Source organism: Carassius gibelio, chromosome A8 (genome assembly GCF_023724105.1).
Source record: "Carassius gibelio isolate Cgi1373 ecotype wild population from Czech Republic chromosome A8, carGib1.2-hapl.c, whole genome shotgun sequence".
Lineage (NCBI taxonomy): Eukaryota > Metazoa > Chordata > Actinopteri > Cypriniformes > Cyprinidae > Carassius > Carassius gibelio.
Genome location: NC_068378.1, coordinates 8,830,539 through 8,849,604, shown reverse-complemented (window position 1 = coordinate 8,849,604; position 19,066 = coordinate 8,830,539). Strand labels below are relative to the sequence as shown.

At 37.1% G+C, this 19,066-nt stretch overlaps 1 protein-coding gene across 2 annotated transcripts; it reads right to left on the bottom strand.

Moving 5' to 3' along the window:
* Positions 1-533: 533 nt before the first annotated feature.
* Positions 534-18,857, bottom strand: LOC128018350 (glycerol-3-phosphate acyltransferase 4). Of its 2 annotated transcripts, XM_052603818.1 has the most exons (13): positions 18,474-18,857; positions 16,876-17,341; positions 14,634-14,706; positions 12,964-13,297; positions 10,771-10,845; positions 10,581-10,670; positions 9,005-9,098; positions 8,801-8,916; positions 8,581-8,636; positions 7,887-7,972; positions 6,686-6,814; positions 6,116-6,195; positions 534-4,754 (listed from the first exon to the last, which is right to left on the bottom strand). In XM_052603818.1, the coding sequence occupies exons 2-13, from the start codon at positions 17,041-17,043 to the stop codon at positions 4,646-4,648; spliced, it is 1,410 nt and encodes a 469-aa protein (XP_052459778.1). In that variant the 5' UTR covers positions 17,044-17,341; positions 18,474-18,857; the 3' UTR covers positions 534-4,645. The 2 variants fall into 2 exon arrangements, with proteins under 2 accessions (XP_052459778.1, XP_052459779.1); XM_052603819.1 differs by lacking the exon at positions 534-4,754 and having other exon boundaries at positions 6,116-6,217; positions 18,474-18,852.
* Positions 18,858-19,066: the final 209 nt, after the last annotated feature.

Sequence of the window (19,066 nt, the reverse complement as noted above, 5' to 3'; positions counted from 1 at the left end):
CAATGACTGATTATGGCCATTTTAAAGATCCCTTAATATCTAACTGAATCTTCTATACCGAACATGTGAAAACAATGAGCAAGTGGTTCACTAGCGTACTCTGCATGCTGTTTTTTGTGTTGTGACCCATCCATCAGCTCTTTGGCTGCAGGCTGAAGTCATTGTATCCCCTCTTGGTCGACAGGATGTTACCTAAGAGCTGCATGGCACTTTTCAAGAGAAATGCCACCATTTAGGAAAATCTCTGTTTCTCCGGACCGACTCTAGCCCAGCAGCAGCAGGCTGAATGAATGTTTATAATTCATGTTGAGTGAAAGGACTCTGGCAGAACAACTTGTCCCTATTCCTCAGTTCAATGCAGAGTCTAAAAACAATGTCCAGGCTTCATCTTTCTCAAACCAGACGAGAGGGCTACTCTACCACAGTGGGCTTCCCTCGTCACATGACCTGGGACAACATGGTGTAATATAAGTGTATCCTTTGGGAAAAAAGCAAAGGATAACAGAAACATAACTGTCATAAGTGAGTGAATGTTGTGTTGAAGTTGTTTTATTTACATATATGGCATATAGTTGTACATATGATTGTTTCACATTGGAATATTTGTAACTAATATATCAGTCAGTGATGTACAGGTTGTATTAGCAAGGTGCTGTTTCATAGTATAGCAGCAGTCATTGTTATTACAGAGGAAACCCCATCCCATCAACAAAAAACAACTCCATGTTCCCCAAAGAACCTTTCAGAGAACAGGTCTTACATGAACCATTGTTTTTGTCGTGTGAGGACAATTTAAAAAATCTGAAGAAACTTTTTCCACCATAAAGAACCTTCTGTGAAATGGAAAGGTTCACTGGATGTTAAAGGTTCGTTGAACCAGTGATTTCATTAAAGAACCTTTACTTTTAGTGTAGCAAAGACACAGTAGCACACACATGTTGTATCCTCTTGAGAGCCAGCAAAATGACTTTTTTGTTAATTTAGGATTTTGTAATGTCTTTAATTTTCCAATGACGTGAAATGAAAACACACACACACACATAATGCATGTCTTTTGTTGTGGACAAAAATTAAGGCAAGAAGCAAGTTTATATTAACACATTTTGCAACTTGTAATTACATTTTCAGTTGTAAATCAAAGTTAAACCAATGAAACGTTGGCAAATTTAGCGCCATTTCATATGATTTTAATTAATTAATTATTTTTTTGTTTATTTGTTTTACTCAATTCACCTGTTAAGTCTCCCCACCAGGTGAGAAGCAAATTAAATAATGCATAAAAAATGTAATATTAATGTACACATAAACAATTTGTATTGAATGCAAGGATGCATTAAATGGATCAAAAGTAGAAGACATTTTAAAATGTTACTTCATATAAGAAATAGAAAATAGAAATAGTTTTAAAAAATATTTCTATTTCAAATAAATCTGAATGATTTCTGAAGGATCACGTGACAGTGAAGACTGGAGGCATGATGCTGAAAATACAGCTTTAGCATTAAAGGAATACATTTTTTTATTTTTTTATATTAAATACATTTTATTTTATTTTTTGATTAAATAAATACAGTTATAATGAGCATGACATACTTAACAATAGTGGAAGTTACAAAATAATTTCAATACAATATTTATTTTGCTGAAGTAGATATTTTTGTGATGTCAGGCTTTTTTTAAAACAATGGCAGGAAGTTATCATGGGCAAACTGACAATAACGTTTTGTATCTCTGAAAAGCAAAAGTCAATTTTAAAGTTTTGAAGAGGACATGTATAGACTTGACTATAAATACATGTCATCTACAAATGAACTGCTGTATCTCAGGAGGACACTGAACTTATGATGAAGTAAAAAAACACTGGAGAAAGAGCACAAAGTCAGTGCACTGGAGTAAGTCCTACATGATCAATAGCTATTTCCATTCACCTTTATTATGCACATTTTGGAATATCGCCAAAAAAAAAAACTCCAGATGAAAACATGAAGGTGCACATAAATTCTAAAAATGCATGCGCACAATTGTGTTGGACAAACCTTTTTATCCGTAATGCACATAAACTATGATGGAAACACATTTATCGAATAAAATCTTCCATGTGCATCATGTGAGGGAATACCTGGACTAACCAACAGAGCGATCGCATTGCTCAGCATCTGAAATATTGTTTTGCTCTTTCTTAAATGCTCGAGCAAAGCCGGTCATCTAAGAATTTCTGTATAACAGCCTTCCAGACCTGTCTTACACAACCCCCTCCAAAAGCAATGACTGCATTTATAGAGTTTAATCAGCTCGCTCTAAGGCGAAAGTAATTTATTATATATGAAAATGATTATATTCAGATGCTTCTCCTACTTTACTTAGTGATATTTAGTGGCAGTGTATAAGTGAAGATTGTGTCGTCTTTGGCTCATTGTATGGAAACGGTGCTTAATTCGCAAGTGTTTTATGCGATATTCCAATTTTGCGCACAAATTAAATTGTCAACTTTAGATGGAAAGATAACTAATGTCTCCCTCCACACTGAGCTCTAGTAGGATCTCCAGTGAAATCCCTCATAAAGCTGAGAACTACATCAGGTCTGAGCAACTTTATATCATGCATTCTGACTCGTAACATGTATATCTATCTTGTCTCGATGTTTCCACAGGGCCATTTATATGCACTCGTTAACTGGTTTAAAATGGTAGAGTGCTATTTCAGATCACAGCTGAGGTCTACACTTTATTTATATTTCATCTGTTTATTACAAGCTGACTCTTGTCAGTTGTAAGTTGTAGTTGAAGTTGTAATTAGTGAAGTAATACACCACTTGTAGCCAATTCGATTCCAATTTTGGAGGCGAAGTATAATAATTTCTTCTTGAATCAAAAGCCACTGGGGAACTCCATTGTACAGTACATGCCTCCTTGAGCTTATGCATCTGTAATTGCACATTTCCCATATAGTATTCTTTGCATATAGTACACAAAGAAAACATTATGAGTAGTATGTCCGAATTCACAGCATTCATGAAAAAGTGGGAGAAAAGTGTGCGGATGATGCCATGAGAGAGTTTGTGAATGACACACAAAGCAACACAACTGACTTCTTCTATTAGTCACATGACAACGACAACATGACGTATGTAGTACATCCGGATTACATTCATTTTAAACAAACTAGACTTATGAACAGAATAAAGGAACAAGATAAACAGACTTTTTTAGCAGTCGCAAAGTAATTATTATTCAAACGTAAGAGTGCTTAAATATTTTCTGTTTACACAGCATGTTGTAAAAATACAACTTTTTCGTTCCGCTTCATTATGAGCCCTTCATTGTTTTAGTTTTAGAGATAGTTCGTTGCGTACAGTGTTTCCTGCACTGATATTCAGGATGTTGTTGCACTAAAGCTACATTTGCAAGGACGTGGCATTTTTGAGTTCAGTAAAAAGACTAATATTCTGTGTCAGAAATATCACAAGTGAATTTTTATGTTCGTTCAGCCTGTCTGCAGTTTTTTTTATGCATTGGTCTGAACAGACAAAATCACACTGATAAATCATCAGACAGCTTTTTCAATCCAATCTGATTACTCGCTCGCTCAATGAACTCAAAAGGAGCCCAGAAATGATAACTGTGTTTTAAAGACATACATTCGTAACAGAATTTGAGAGTTTTGTTGTGATAAAACATATTTTACTTTAAAAAAATAATAATAATACATTGAAAAAAAATTATTGATTTGTTGGGAAAATATGTTTAACATGTTTCAGGGTTGATTGATCTGTGAGAAAAACAAAACTCCTGTAGGAAACACTGGTTGCATATATACAGTACATGCTGCATAGTGTTGTTTAACACATCACAAACACTGGGTTTAATCTGAATGAGTGCAGTGCCTCAAGAATAGCTCATAGTTTCCGATTGGCCGTCACTTGGACAATGTCAAGACTCATGATTTAAATCCCAGATATGAAAGGAAAAATTCTGGATCTTTCACACAGGACGAGAAAAAAAAAAACTAACAATATATACTGTAAGTAATTCTTCTCAAACCGTTCACACAGGTTTGATTGTTTATCCAGAGGTATTTTAAAAGGTCAATGCAGATTTTTCATCTGCAAAGGTCAGGCTTCCCCTGATGTCTTTAAAATAAAGAGCAGGTTTTCCGTGCATATTTCCCCGGTTTTCTCCTTTTAAAATCCAGGATTAAAGTGATTCAGAAGTATAGCAGAGAGATAGAAATGCTCTCGGACACCTAGGTGCAGCCTGATGAGGCGATTCCTTCAACCACATGGCCATCAAATGTAATAGTTCACCACGTCCTTATGACACGTTAAGAGTTAATGATAATAAAAGAGAGAAAGCATTAAACTGCTGCATTGAGTCCTTATGACTCCTCATGAGTAACCCGGCCACTATAGACTGAATCACGCTACATTCAATTCAGTACAGGTAACATTACACATCAAAACACATCTCCTGGTGTTTTGATCCCGATCTGACCTTACACTGGACACATTTCGGTCTTTTTCACAAAGACGAACAATTAAACAAGGACAGTACTTGTTATTGGATGTAAAACAAAACCGTAAGGTCGTCGTCCAGGTCTCTGAACCATCTCTTGTCCTCCAGGTCCTCACCTGATTCGTCTTCGCTCCTCAAGAGCGACTGCGGACCTCCTGCGTTCCAACCAAAATCTTGCTGTAGAGTTTTTGTTGCTCCTCTTTGAAATTGTCTTTCACTTTCCCTCGTTTCAACCCACCATCCCTTAAAAAAATATAGAATAGTAATTGTTTCAACTAAACATTTACCAAAAAAAGCCATTTACCTTCTAAGAAAAGCAGTTTAATATGCATAAGCTGGTTTGCTGGCCTCCCAGTCTGGTCAAAACCATGTCGGCCAGGTTTAAAAGGGTTTCTGAGATCAGCTTAAACCAGACATTTTGTCTGAACAGACAGTTATATTAAGAGTGTTTTTATTACTTTTCTTTGGCCTCAACAGATAAATGATCATAATTACAGTAAAAGACTGTAAAATTGCTGCGGTTAAAAACTTGTTAATTGGTCAAAGTTAAATCTCATTACTCTATAGTGGAAAATTTGTAATAATGTAACTAATAGGACATTTCAAACTATTTTACAGTAAAATACTGTTAAATTTACAGTTTTTAGAAGTGAGAAAGATCAAGTCATCTCACAAAACCCCTACATTGACGTTACCACAACTCTCTGTGTGACGGCTCACACTTGATGGTTTTTTTTGGTAGCACTTTATTTTACAGTCCTGTTCCTCATGTAAATACTATGTACTTATTATAGTAATTACAATAACTATGTAATAACTAGGTACTAACCCTGAACCTACCCCTAAACCTAACCCTACCCCATGTAGTTACCTTGTATTACCAGAACTTTCTTAGATAAATACACTGTAAGTTCACTATAAGTACATGTTAGTACACGTACTGTAAAATAAAGTGCAACCGTTTTTCTTATCGGTTATGTACGTTAAAGACAGGGTAGGTGATCTGGTTCAGAAACATATTTTGTTATGCTGTTTAAAAGTCTCTATTCACATCCTGATAGCATTCACTAAGTTAAATGGTCTAAATGTATTTATACTGTCTGAAGAAGGTGTAGGACCATAAAATGTTCTTCCAATCATATTCCTCAGTCTGAGGGCTACAATAAGCTGTCCTGTAAACATATGTATCTGCACACCTGTGCACCGTTAGTTCTTTGCTCATTGCACTACTGCAGACCGAGTGAGACTGGAAGGCGTTATTATTGTAATGTTATGAACTTTGCACTTTAAAGTTTTCTCACCAGTGAACGAGACATGAGATAATCTGACAGAGCTGCATTCAATCCTCTCTCATCGTGTCGGTGGTTAGCCTCTGAACTGGACTGCGTGTTCATGTGTTTAGGAAGAGGCCTAACTTTAGAGAGTGATTTGCTAGGAGAGTGGGATCTTACGCTTTTGAAGATAGCTTGCTACTGCTAGCCTTTCTGAAATCCTACCCTACCTAAGGTTTATCTTATGTTGCTAAATTAATATCCGTTCCATATCTGCCATTTATTTACAGCCAGATTTACAGATTTTTCATTTTGAGTCAGATATTGACTTACCACAGCAGGTCCACCAGACCACCCTGTCTGGCAATGGCTGCTTTTACTCTGTTAGCAAACTGCATTGCATCCTCATCTTCCTGCAAGGTGACAAAACAGACACTGACAAAAAAAAAAAACCTGACCTTTGGTTTTAAAATTGATTAAGTGCTAAAACTGTATTTTCACACTTGTTTAAAAAAAACACATTCTCAGCATTTTCAGTGAACAGCAGTATAATTGAAGAAACCATTATTATTTTTCTAAAATAGGAAATCAAACTATAAATACACAAAGGAAGTGATTTTCCAGAGAACTTTTGTAGCATTCAAGGTGGGGCGGTTTTTGGGACAGGAGCCTTTACGTGCATTAAAAAACAATGGTGTATTTGTTTATCTGCATGCCCACATGCAAACACAGATGTCCATTTCCAATCTTTGGTGGGTGGACAAAACTTCAAACCCACACGGGCTCATTTGTGTTTGATTTGAGTATTAAATGCACCAATTTAAAAATAGGAAGGGCAGTGCAATCATTCATAATACGGATTTAACTGCATTCAAGGAGTGGATGTATGCGTGTAGGCATTACCTGACGGTTCATCGGAGGCAGGTACCACACGCTGCACACGATGGCCCAGCTACTCATCATCCTGAGCAGATAATTCACCATCCCAAACTTACTGCTGTTCCAGAAGGCTTCCCCAAACCGAGGGTCATACTAGAAAATCACAAAACATGCCAATTAAATACAATGCAACCACCAACACAATGCTTGCTGACGCATTTTCTTTCTCCAGTAAACACACCTACATATTCTCAAAACAAATGCATACAGATAATATTTCTTATCTGTTTAAAAATTTGATGGTATTTAAAACTTTTAAACCTTGAAATAAAGCTTAAAATACACAAAGAAAAGCGCATTTAAAAACAAAACACATTGAAGCTAACACAATGTAAAAATAATTCTTAATATCTTCCACAATTTTGCCTCCCAAGTGATCTTGTTTTAAGGATGTTAAGATGTTATTGCTGACAAATACTGATTAAGACATCAACATCGTAATCATCTGCCCTTCATCATTTTTCTTAGCATAAAATCTGATGCAAACGAGGAGGAGCCTTTGAGAAAGCAGCTACAGCATCAAAAAAAATTACTAATAACTGAAAAAACATCTTTTAATTGGGAATAATCAGGATGTCCAGCATGTTTTAAGTGTAAAACACGCATTAACTGCCCTGTCAGAGGACATTTGCTCATGTAAAGGATCGGTAAAAGAAAAAAAAAAGTTATTTCAGCACTCAAAAGAGGACACTGTGGTAATACTAGATTTGTACTTGATGCCAGGGTGTTGTGGGTGGTTTCAAACATGTTGCTATGATTTACTTGGATGGCTAGGGGCTTGCTTACTGTACCAAGTCAAAAGAGTCCACCCCCAAGTCCCTAGAGATGGCTCAGGTCTATGGGATTTTTAGTTTTCGCCTGTTATATCTGTTATATCATCCACCAGCCATAACTCCGATCAACTCAGAGAACAGAAATAGCTCACGTTAAACTCAACATGTCTAACAATTTGCAGTAGAGTGCAAAAGTTTGAGACCTCATTAAAAAGATGTAATTCTTCAAATAGCAGTATTTTCATTAGCGTCTCAGACTAGCATGGGTGCCATTCACGTATCATTTTTGATCACAACACAAACATTGTTTAACCAGCGTTTAATTCTTGATGTTCAAGGTTTGCACACATCCCTAACCCGAAGTATTCACAAGGGAAGTGAGATGTTCTGACCTTTATGGCGACAGGGTAAACGGTTGAGGCAATTTCAAAGCTTCCTTTCTTGAACATCATGACTGATGTGTTATTAATGCAGGTACCTGGAGACAAACATAATATAAACATACAGTAATAGCCTATTAACAACCAAATCGCATCACTTGTTCCATGTTAGTTACTACACGTTTATATGCACTTATGAATCAGTGGAGAAACTGTAAAAGGTCAAATGTAATTTATTCATTCGCAACAAGTTTTTCCGTCACATTCTTTCTCTGCCTGAAAAAAACAGATCAGTACACAAGCATTTCAATTTACAAATACATACACTACTGATCAAGAGTTGAGGGTTAGTAAGTAACATATCGAGGCTTCCACAAAAATATTAAGGATCATGAGACACTGGAGTAATGGAGGCTGAAAATTCAGCTTTGCATCACAAGAATGAATTACATTTTAAAATAGTTTTTCAAATAGAAAACCATTCATGGAAATAGAAATGATATTTCACAGTATTACCGTTTTACTGTATTTTACTGTATGAACAAATAAAGGCAGCCTTGATGAACATAAGAGACTTCTTTTAAATACATTACAAATATTACCAACCCCAAACGTTTTAATGTCCATGGATGTAGGAAACAAACATAGTAATACTCTAATCTCTCTTTCATATTAACACAAACTTCTGAGAATGAGTTCAGCTCACCTTCAGGGAATATGAGGATCGGCAGTTTACTTTTGTCTTTTACATGATCGCTCAACCTGGAATCAAACTCTTTTGATTAATAACAATAATAACAATATATGAGTGTTTAAAAAAATGCAATTCAGTGAAATATTTCAACTAAGAGGAATATTTTTTAGAAGAATCCAGCACTTTTGGTTAAAAGGCACAGAAATAAGAACAAGCTGTGATGCTGTGTTACCTTTTAGCCACTAGAAGGCGATCTTTGACTTCCGAGCGCTCAAACCAAATGTGTGGACAAGCTTTCACCATAGATCTCTGAATGAGCCCCATCAGGCCCCCGTGGATCTGACCCACCTATAACACACACACACACACACACACACACGATTAACCCTCTGAGAGCAGCTTTCTCACACATACCCACTAAGAAACACACACTTACCATTGCATAGCATCCGTCACTGGCTAGTATAATGACGTCAATGGGTGACGTGTGGTTGGCGACACAGATGCCTCCATTCTTGGGTTTGTTTTCACTGTCCCAGAGAAAGAGAAAGAGACGGGTTTCTGAGCAGAGAGAGTTAATAGTGGCAGGGGTGGCAGAGCAATGTGAGTTTGTCTAACAGATTAGTAGTATCTTCTTCATGCTGTTTTGTTGTCACAAAACCCTGAACGTGCCTGGGAAAGGAGACAATTTGACTGGTCAAGAGAGAAAGAGAAAGACTTTTCTTTATTCTTATCGTATTTTGGGAAGAAGAGAACAGGAGATAGAGAGAGAATGCACAGGAGGACAGTGACCTGAAACACCACACATGAACACATGCAGGAATGACTAGCTGAGATAATGATGAAGAGGGAACTGGAAGAGTTCAAAGCTGAGCTGACATTGAAACACCAAACCCATGTTAACTCACTGTCACCGTTTGGGTGTTATGATGTGGGACCCTACTCTGTTTGTGTGTCAGATAACTTCAGAATCTAATCGTCCCTTCACCATTGATTCAGAACATGCTAAGTTAACATTCACAAGCACCAGCTCTAATTTACTGCAAGGACGTTTGATTGACAGGCGATCTGACCAATCATAACACTGTTTCTGCTATTACAGACACGACAGTAGATTAGAGAGTAGAGAGTAGATTAACGTTGGTGGACTTGACCTTGAAAAATGGTGTGTTATAAAGTCTTTTCGCGGTTGAAACTAGATACCTTCTGATGTTGATTCATGTTTATTTAAGAGGAAGAGATGTTAAAGACACATTAAAGAGCCACAAATCGCTATTTATTTTTTTAATTTTTTACAGAATGACAAAATGTAAAAAGCTGATACTTTGTCTCACACCTAAAGTCTTGTCTGTCTTATCTGTCGGCTCGTTGTCAGTGTCCTTTTTGCTCCTTGATGTATTTTTCACTGCCTGGCGTGCGAGTGTCATGGGTTGTCAGATATGGCAACAGTAATTCAGGGGGCAGAGCTTTGCGTAGGGTCAAATGCACTGAAAAGAGCAATATGCACATTCCTCCAACTGTTTCATTTGTGTCCCAAGGAAGACAGTCAGGTTTGAAGAACTACTCCAAAGAGAACTTTGAATATGTGATTGTGAGCATGTGAGTCTGAATGCATGATTAAAACCTGGTTAAATAAAGAATAAAACATTTGAGTGTATGGAGGTGTTATTGTGAACGTGTCAGATTGTAAGCAAGTGTGTGACTGAGTGAATGTTAGTGTGCGTGTATGTGATTCAGAATGGGTATTAGTTTGTGTAATTGTGATTGTGTGACTGCCTGATTGAGAAAGTGTGTGTGACTGCCCGTGAATGTGAATGTCTGATTGTTAGTGTACTGTAGGTAATGTGGGTGTGCATGTGTGTTCATAAGATTGTGAGAATCTCATTGTGAGAGTATGAGTATGCTATTGTGAGCATGTATGTGTGTGATTGGGAACATGTTGTTTCAGAATGCAGGCTCCAGATAGGAGATTTCGAGTAAGCGTGCACATGTTTTTCTGTGGCGCTTCTTACCTGTGATGGTATGTGATGATAGCAGTCAGCGCTCTCACACAGATACGATAACACATCAGGTGCACCTTCTCACTGAGAAAATTCTTCATCCTGCAAACACACACAGAGACACGCTAACATCTGTTACTGGCCTCACAGATGTGTTGTTCTAGGACTAGTTTAAAATTTGTTATATTATATTGATTCCTACCTCCCATTGGGCAGAAAACCAATCATGGCAGTTAAGACGACCAATAGGCCCACTCCTGTGATTGCTAATGTTAACCTGATAAACCAAAAACAAGACATTTCAGCTCCAACTCTAGAACAGTCTTTACAAAACTGACCCTTTAACTCTTTTTCATTTAAAAGTGCACAAGTGTTTTGTATGCAGTTTCTGGATCTCTGAAACATAGCTAATACTCTATGCAGAATATTGAGAGTATTCATATCATATGATTGTATATCATTTTAATATTTAATCATTTTATTTACATTTTTTTAAAAAAAAGCAATAAATTACTGAGTGCATTACTTGGCTTTTATCTTTGTTGGCTTCTGATCTTCTTAATTTGGACTAACAAGCGTCTGTAAGTAGTACGATTGATAAGTTATGTGTATATTTTCAACTGAGTGCTCAAAATACCAAGTTGTTTTGATAATATGTGATGTATGCCTAGTGCAGCTTTAGGTTTCCAGGTAAAACATATCACTGTCGTACTGAAGAAGTTCTGATAATTTACTGTGAACTTACTATTTCCTAAGAATGTGTTGATTATTGTAGACTGAGGTTTTTCTAATTACTTCTTTTAATAATAATGAATGTAGTGTAGCACACAGACTTTATAATCATTGTGAAATTGCTGTTTATTGCGCTGCAGTGGCAGTTCTAGGGTTAATGCGGGTGATACGAGGGAGATATTTAAGGCTGGAGCTCCTGTGACACAGCTGTTCTCGGTTCTGATTCAAAGTTAAGACAGAGCGTCTTTTGTCTGTCGTTCTTCAAACATTACACTAGACATATTTTGGTTTACAGACTGTATTGTTTCATCAGTTAGTCAGGTTAGCCCTTGGCTAATGAACCCACCATTAGTGTTTTAAGTGTTCACAGTTTAGCAGCTAAACTTTAGCTGTGTGCCCGATTCGCTTGAATAAGTGTTTTTGTATTATGTCATTATTATAAGAACGAATTGGCGCACTATATTATTGTTTAATGTGAAGGTGTTTTGTCAATAGAAGTGCTGGGTAACTGTCTCAAGGACTCCTCTCTGTGCCAATCACAACAGGCTTGTCCAGCTGACCAATCAGAGCAGAGTATGCTTGAGGAAGGGAGGGGTTTGCTCCGAACTTGCTAGGAACTAATCATTTTGGAATCATTGGAAAGTGACTCTAATATCAAATGTATATTCTGAGAAAATTGCAATGCTTTCTGTCCTTAGATGGATTTGAATCTGTTGTAGGGGACTCCATGACAATATTAGGACACTTTAAAATACCAAGTGACCTGCTCTTTAATGGATTAGAGAGACTGTAATATGTCACAGGTCAAATATAAACCTACATGAGCTATGATCACAACAGTTCCAGGAGCACACACACTCTCCATCGCACCACGGCTCTGACCCAATGCATGCTGCTGAAAAGTTCAAGCAATAATACTGAGCATTCGGGTTTCTGTGCATAATTCAATTAATCCTGCAATAAGCAGTTGAGAGCATCTGATTAAACAGAGCTCAGATATCAGGCGCACTTCCTCATCTCAAATGTGCCCACGGGATGGTGAGTTTATATTAAGGAATGTGGGTTAAGGCCACTGCCCTGACTGACATTAATCCTACACAAGCTCCATAAGGCCCTGAGGGGCGGCAGAATTAGCCTGTATTGTAAGACGCTAAATTCAGACACGTGCCAGAAACAGTAAGTGTCTCATCTGTTTATTCAATAAACAAGGGTTATTTTCTTAGTTTACTTCACACTATATATTGGTACCTCATCCATTACCAGCATAAATGAGTTTTTTTAATTTTCTAGTACCAGCTTAAATTGGAAGCCAATACTCTGTATTTAATTTTGATGATTATTTCTCCTATTTTTTTAATATATTTTATTACTTGTACTGTCATCTAATGTTCACTGAAGTAATTACTGGAATCATTTTAACATGGTTAAATGTATTTTTAGCAAATTTAAAATTTTAAAGTGAATATAAATTTATCATACTGTACATTACAATGATGTGACGCCTCCATTCACTGCCATTTAAAATTACTGATTTTAGTTTATACTATTTTAATTTATTTAGAAAAAATAGTGTAAAACTGAAATATCAGCCATTTATGGGTTACTGGCAATACAAATTCTTTGTACCAGGCAGAATTATAATATTAGCGCCCAACTTCGTCACCTGAGGGGCAGCAGGAACCCATAACGGATGACAACCCCGAGACCCCACAGCACCGTCAGTCTGCTGCTGATGTGGTTGAAGTTATAGTTGCTCCTGGTCAGCAAGTTCCACGACTCCAGCTCCTCTGCCGAGAAACACTTGGTAACCTCGTCATCTACGATGCTTTCAATGCCACGGCGGCAGAAGTAGAAGGTGTCCGACATCTCAAACTCTGACGAGGAAGGGGAGGGGCCTGTGCTGGTGGAGGCGGAGCCTTCCAACTCTGGGCTGCTGCAGTTTCGCCGAATCTCTTTGAGCTCGTCTTCAAGTGATGTAGGTTCTTTAGCAATAATGCCTGGGATAAAATAATATACACAATATCAAGAAATTAGAAGAAATTATATTTTCTTAATCTGCAATTAGATCAACAAACACTTTGATTCGATTTCGATTGTCGATTTTTTTTATTGCATTCAGTGAATATAATTTTAATACAAATCCTATTGATGTTTCTAAAAAGTAAACACGAGTTTACAAATGGTGAATACAAAAAGATTAATATGTATGAGCAGTAGTAGCATTAAGTCTTAAGACTGCTATATAATAATAAATTCTGACGTTTCTTAACATTAAACTATAACGTTACTTTTATTTTGACGGGTTGCCGTGAGGGACTTGCAGCTGCTGTGTATGTGATACATCGGTAGTTTTCTCAAATGAAACGGTGAAATGCTAATAAAGTTACTCTCAGAGCAGCTGGAGATGATATTTGTGTATTCATATCATCATAGTGAGATCATAGAAGCTGAAAACACCACGAGCGTCGTCCTCGCTTCAGTATGTATGTACGTACGTTAGTAAACAAAACAATGCGCTGCACCATCCACCATTCATTCATTGATTGCGGAAATCATGGCTCCTTATACGTGATATCAAATGCTTCTGTAAATGTATAGTAGTCCTTTAGCATTTCACCTGAGCATTGCGAATCACGCGTATGGCTTTGTTCATGGTTCTCATCAGCAGTTTCATAAGATAACCGCTGAATGAGTAACAGGCTTTCCGTTGTAACATCGCGCAAGATAAATAAGGGTGACATCTAGTGGAGAAGAGTAATGATAAGATTCACATTAATCAGATCTCGTTTTAACAGGGTTTCCGTGGGGTCTTAAATTTCAGTCTTAAATTGTATAAGAAAGTCTTAATTATGATTTCAAGAGGTCTTAAATTTTGGGATGGAAAGACCAGATTTGCGATATGGCTAAATGTGATGATTAAACATAAAAAGGCTAATGTTATAATTGTATTGAATAAACACAAGGTTTATTCTTAAGGTCTTAAAAAGTCATACATTTGAGCATAAAAATCCTACGGAGAATGTGTGCTGAAATAAATACTGGAAAAGATTGATTTGTGGCTTTTGAGAATCAATATTGAATCGATGTCATTTTAAAAAAACATAAATCTAATAATCGTCCAGCCCTAGACACAAATGTAGTTTGACTGCCTTTAATTGCTGCCTGATCTTTCTGTTGATAGGTCAACTGACAAAACCACCTCAGAACACGTTCTGTGAGTTTGACAGTGTACTTGGGACACGCCAAAACAAGCGATGTCCCTCAGATGAACAAGCAGACGAGCACACAGCTGAAGTAACAGATCTCGTCCCACAGGTGTGCTCACACACGTACTATTAAGACTGCAAGGCCTGTACAAAAGATGGTTTTTCTCCTTGGCTCCTCTTTCCATCCTCACTGTGGCCCACTGACAAAAAAACAAAACAAAGAAAAACAACGTCAATTTAATGCAATATTATTACCACTGAGACATTCTAGTACAGTTTAACTATTGTAATAATGATCTTCATTTAACTAAAAAGATATTATTATTATTAGATAAAAGTATTATCTAAATCTTTATATGCATACAAATGCTAGAATGTAATTTATTTGAAACTAAATACATATTTAACCCTCTGATCAACAAATAAATCAATGAATTTTGGGAAATATCATAAAAAAATAATAAATATTATTGCAATCAGAGAGTGTCGCAGTGATTACATATTTTTGTTTCACATATTGAGGGTGGAAGAGAGTGCTGTTCATTAACTCCCTCCCACCTACAACTCCTGCCAGCACCGAGACTCGAACCTGCAACCTCCTGGTACTAGTCCGGCTCTCTAACCTTTACGCCACAGCTGCCCCCCAATGGCACTGGAAGAGCTAAAATGCTAGGTTAACTTGTTTTTTCCAGGTTTTGGCCTACAAAAATGTCATCCCTGCAGCACTCTGTTACACATCTAATGCACAGTCAGCGAGTCATCATCGCCAAATAAAACTCATTTACTTCCTCAATAGATTATATCATAATGGACCTTAAAATAAACTGCTTGTTTCATGATTTGAAAACATATTGCGGGGGACTGTAGCACAAACACACACACACACACACATACATACATAATGTTCCCCCGAGGGAACAACAAGCACTTTATTGAAAAGCTGTGGGAAGACGAATAATGTCAGTATGTTAATTCAGGCATGTGGAGCACACAACGGACTTGAGAATCAGAAAACACTGAAGGGCTGCTATTGACATCTTGCCAAATTAACACTCGTTTTGCTTTATCTTCAATGCCTCAATCTTAGTCTATTTATTTGTCTTATTTCTCTATCTGAGGTTTCTTCTAATCTGTAAGAAGAGTGCTTTGAGGTTGAGGACCGAGACACAACACAGTTTTTCCTAATCTTGACCCTGGAAGCTCAAGGTACAGTAGAAATGTTCAATGCTGTTGCTGTGTACAGCTGCAGAGCTGTAGGTTTACACACAGCCAGGAATAGCACTTTTTAGCATTTTTATTTTTCTTATTTAACATTTTTTAGGGATTTAAAACTATTATTATCTATCAAACTTCCTCTTTACAGCTTTACGTGACTGGGTTGGCTAAGCGAATGTTGTTTAACACCCAAACAACATAACGTTTTACTAGAATTTCTCCTTCATTTTAAGAAATTCTCCTGTTTGATGTTGGAAAAATACTTGTTTTCAGTTTCAGGCAGCAGGAGGAGAGTAACACGCATGTCTGCTCAGGCAGTTACACAACCGCCTCAGACGGACGTGAGGTAATGCTGAAATACATCAGCCACAGCTGGAGACTCTACACTCCACCTCCACTCCAGGATTTTCATCTGGGGGGGAAACAGTGCCAGTAAAGGAAGCAAATCATGCATTGTCTAGAAACATTAACCAGATGCGCTTAACATGTGCTCTTCATCCAGATCTCATTTCTTGCACCTGGCCTCTTAGTTTAAAACAGGACTGTATTCATATTTAGATCCCAGTATGTTCTCTGGACCTATAAAAAATGCAAACTGTGCACTCCCAGCTTCATCTACATCTTATCAGATGAACTCCATAATATAAGAGTATGAATATGTAAAACATAAGCACATGAGAAGTTGACACTACACTCAATAAATAAAAAGTACCATGCTAGTACCAGTTTTTGGACACGGTGCTGTGATAATACAGTGTTTTTTTGGACATAATAGTACCATGATTTTTTACACAATGTCATTATCATATCAGATATCTAATAAACATTAAATATTTAATTGTAATTTAAGAATCTAAAACTCACTTAATTTTTTTTTTTAATGCTTACAATTTAATAACACTGTTAAATGTAATATTTTGCAAAATATATAAATTTTTCCTTCCATGCATTACAATGTTGTGATGCATAAATGCACTTATAGTATTTAAAACGTCTGATTTAATGCGACTGAATGATTGGTTATTCATCGCTCTCAGTCTCACTCCGACCTTTCTGTCAACTCTATACAATCCAGTGAACAAATGCAAGGTCACAAATAAATCAGTATGAACTACAGCATCCTGAAAACCCAGCGAGACGAGCTCCTGCCTCACCTCGAACACCTTGAGCAGCGTCTTCATGTAGAGTCTGCGGATCCCGAAGGACACCCCGAAGATGGCAGGAACGATGATGAAGACCAAGAGCAGCGTGAACCAGACGGTGAACGAGATGCCCAACAGCATGCATAGCAGATTATTGAAAGGAGACATAGAAGGGCCCATTTTTACCAAATAAAAATGGTGTTTGTCTAGGAAGAAAACTGATAGAATTGGGAAAGTAAAGTGGCACTCCAATAGACAGCTGTCTCAGGCACTTTTAGGGTCAAAGTCTCTGGAGTGTGATGTGGAGCGTGTCCATTACAGTCTTTCATTTCACGACTGGATGAAGCCAACACATCCTTCTGCGTGTAGCACTGCCCACAGGTGATTCATATTCTTCAACAATGGCAATTTTGCAACTGTGTGTAGATGCCTGTAGGCTCAGAGAACATGACAGCTCTTCACTCAAAACTGGAGAAACCTGGAGATGGGAAGGAAACACAAACAGGAGTCACTCAACAGGTTTATACAAATCCAACTGACTGTCACTGAACACACCAAAGTAAATGCAACAGGTTGATCACAGAGTGGCCTGGGACTACACTGGGATCTCAAACAAGGACACGTTTGAGTCAGAGCTCCCACGAGTACAGAGATGAGAGACACACTTACATAACAGAGGAGAGGAGAGAAGAGAAGAGAAGAGAAGAGAAGAGAAGAGAAGAGAAGAGAAGAGAAGAGAAGATAATTTTTTTTTACTCATAGTACTCAGCCACAATTATATACACAATACAAAACCATTTTTTTAACTAAAACAAAAAAAACTTTTCAGATATACAACCATCAATAAAAATGCAAGTACATAAAATACTAGAACTTATTCTCAAATTCAAATAAACTCTGAAAATATAAAACTCTCAATATTAATAAATAGTATATTAGTTAGTGCTGTCAAACAATTAATCACATCCAAAATAAAAGTTTTTGTTTACATATATGTATGTGTACTATGCGTATTTATCATGTATATATAAATCCACAAACATACACGTGTGTGTATATATATATATATATATATATATATATATATATATATATATATATAAACAAAACATTTTCCTTAAATATACACAGTACACACACATATATTATCTAAACGAAAACTGTCGTTTGACAGCACTATTAGTATATAGATAATACTACAATAACACTGTCTGAAACTGACCAAAGAAAATTGAGGTACAGTTAGGATGTTAACTAAAGTAAATTCGTAAACTAATAATCAGTATTTCATCACTAAGTTCTGACCTTATGATCTCATTAAAGAAGGCGATAAACAGTATTACTGCGCTGTCATTATTAAGATGGGAATAATTTGGAATTAAAGGTATTAAAATGATTTGCTTTATGTTAAGAGGAAGTAAATTACAACTATATTTTACACTAAATTGAATTTCATTGGCTGTTCTAAATTATATATATATATATATAATAAAGAGGAAAAAAAACTTTATTTAAAAGGTAGTGGAGAGTCATAAGTTTCAACAGCACTTGACTACATTATACAGAACACTTCAGCAGCGGTAATGAAGTATATTTAGTCCAGTACTCACGCGTCAGGTCACACAGACTGATCTGATCTGATCTGATCTGTATCACTGCTCGAAGACTACAGACACACTACATGACTTTATAAACCGCTCATCTGTGCCAGCTGTAGCTGTCAGCTAACGTTAGTCGGCTGTTGAACGGGCAGAGCAGCGGATCTGGTGACTGTCACGGATCATCTTACTCAGACGCGCCGCTCGTCCGCGCGTCACGTGCTGTATCTACAGAAGCACTACTCTGCGCGTTATTGAGCCGCGTCGATCTCAACCCGAGGGCGCGTCCGCCTCGCGCTCACCGACACCGGCGGAACAGACCGAAGATCCGCAAGTCGTGAGTGACGACAGACTGACGCGCATCTGATAGCAGAAGTACACCACGACGGATGTTCCGACAGGGGGCGTGTCGAGGCGCGGAAAAACCGATGCGACACATTTGACGAAGGACGAGTTCTTATTTTTATTTTATTTATACATTTTTTTTGTCTCACTTGAGAAATCTGTACTATAAATGGCTGGTATAAATCGTACAATTTCTCTCTAGAAGTTGCTAAAATATATATTATAAACGAACGTTAGCTAGTAATCACTGTCAAATGTGA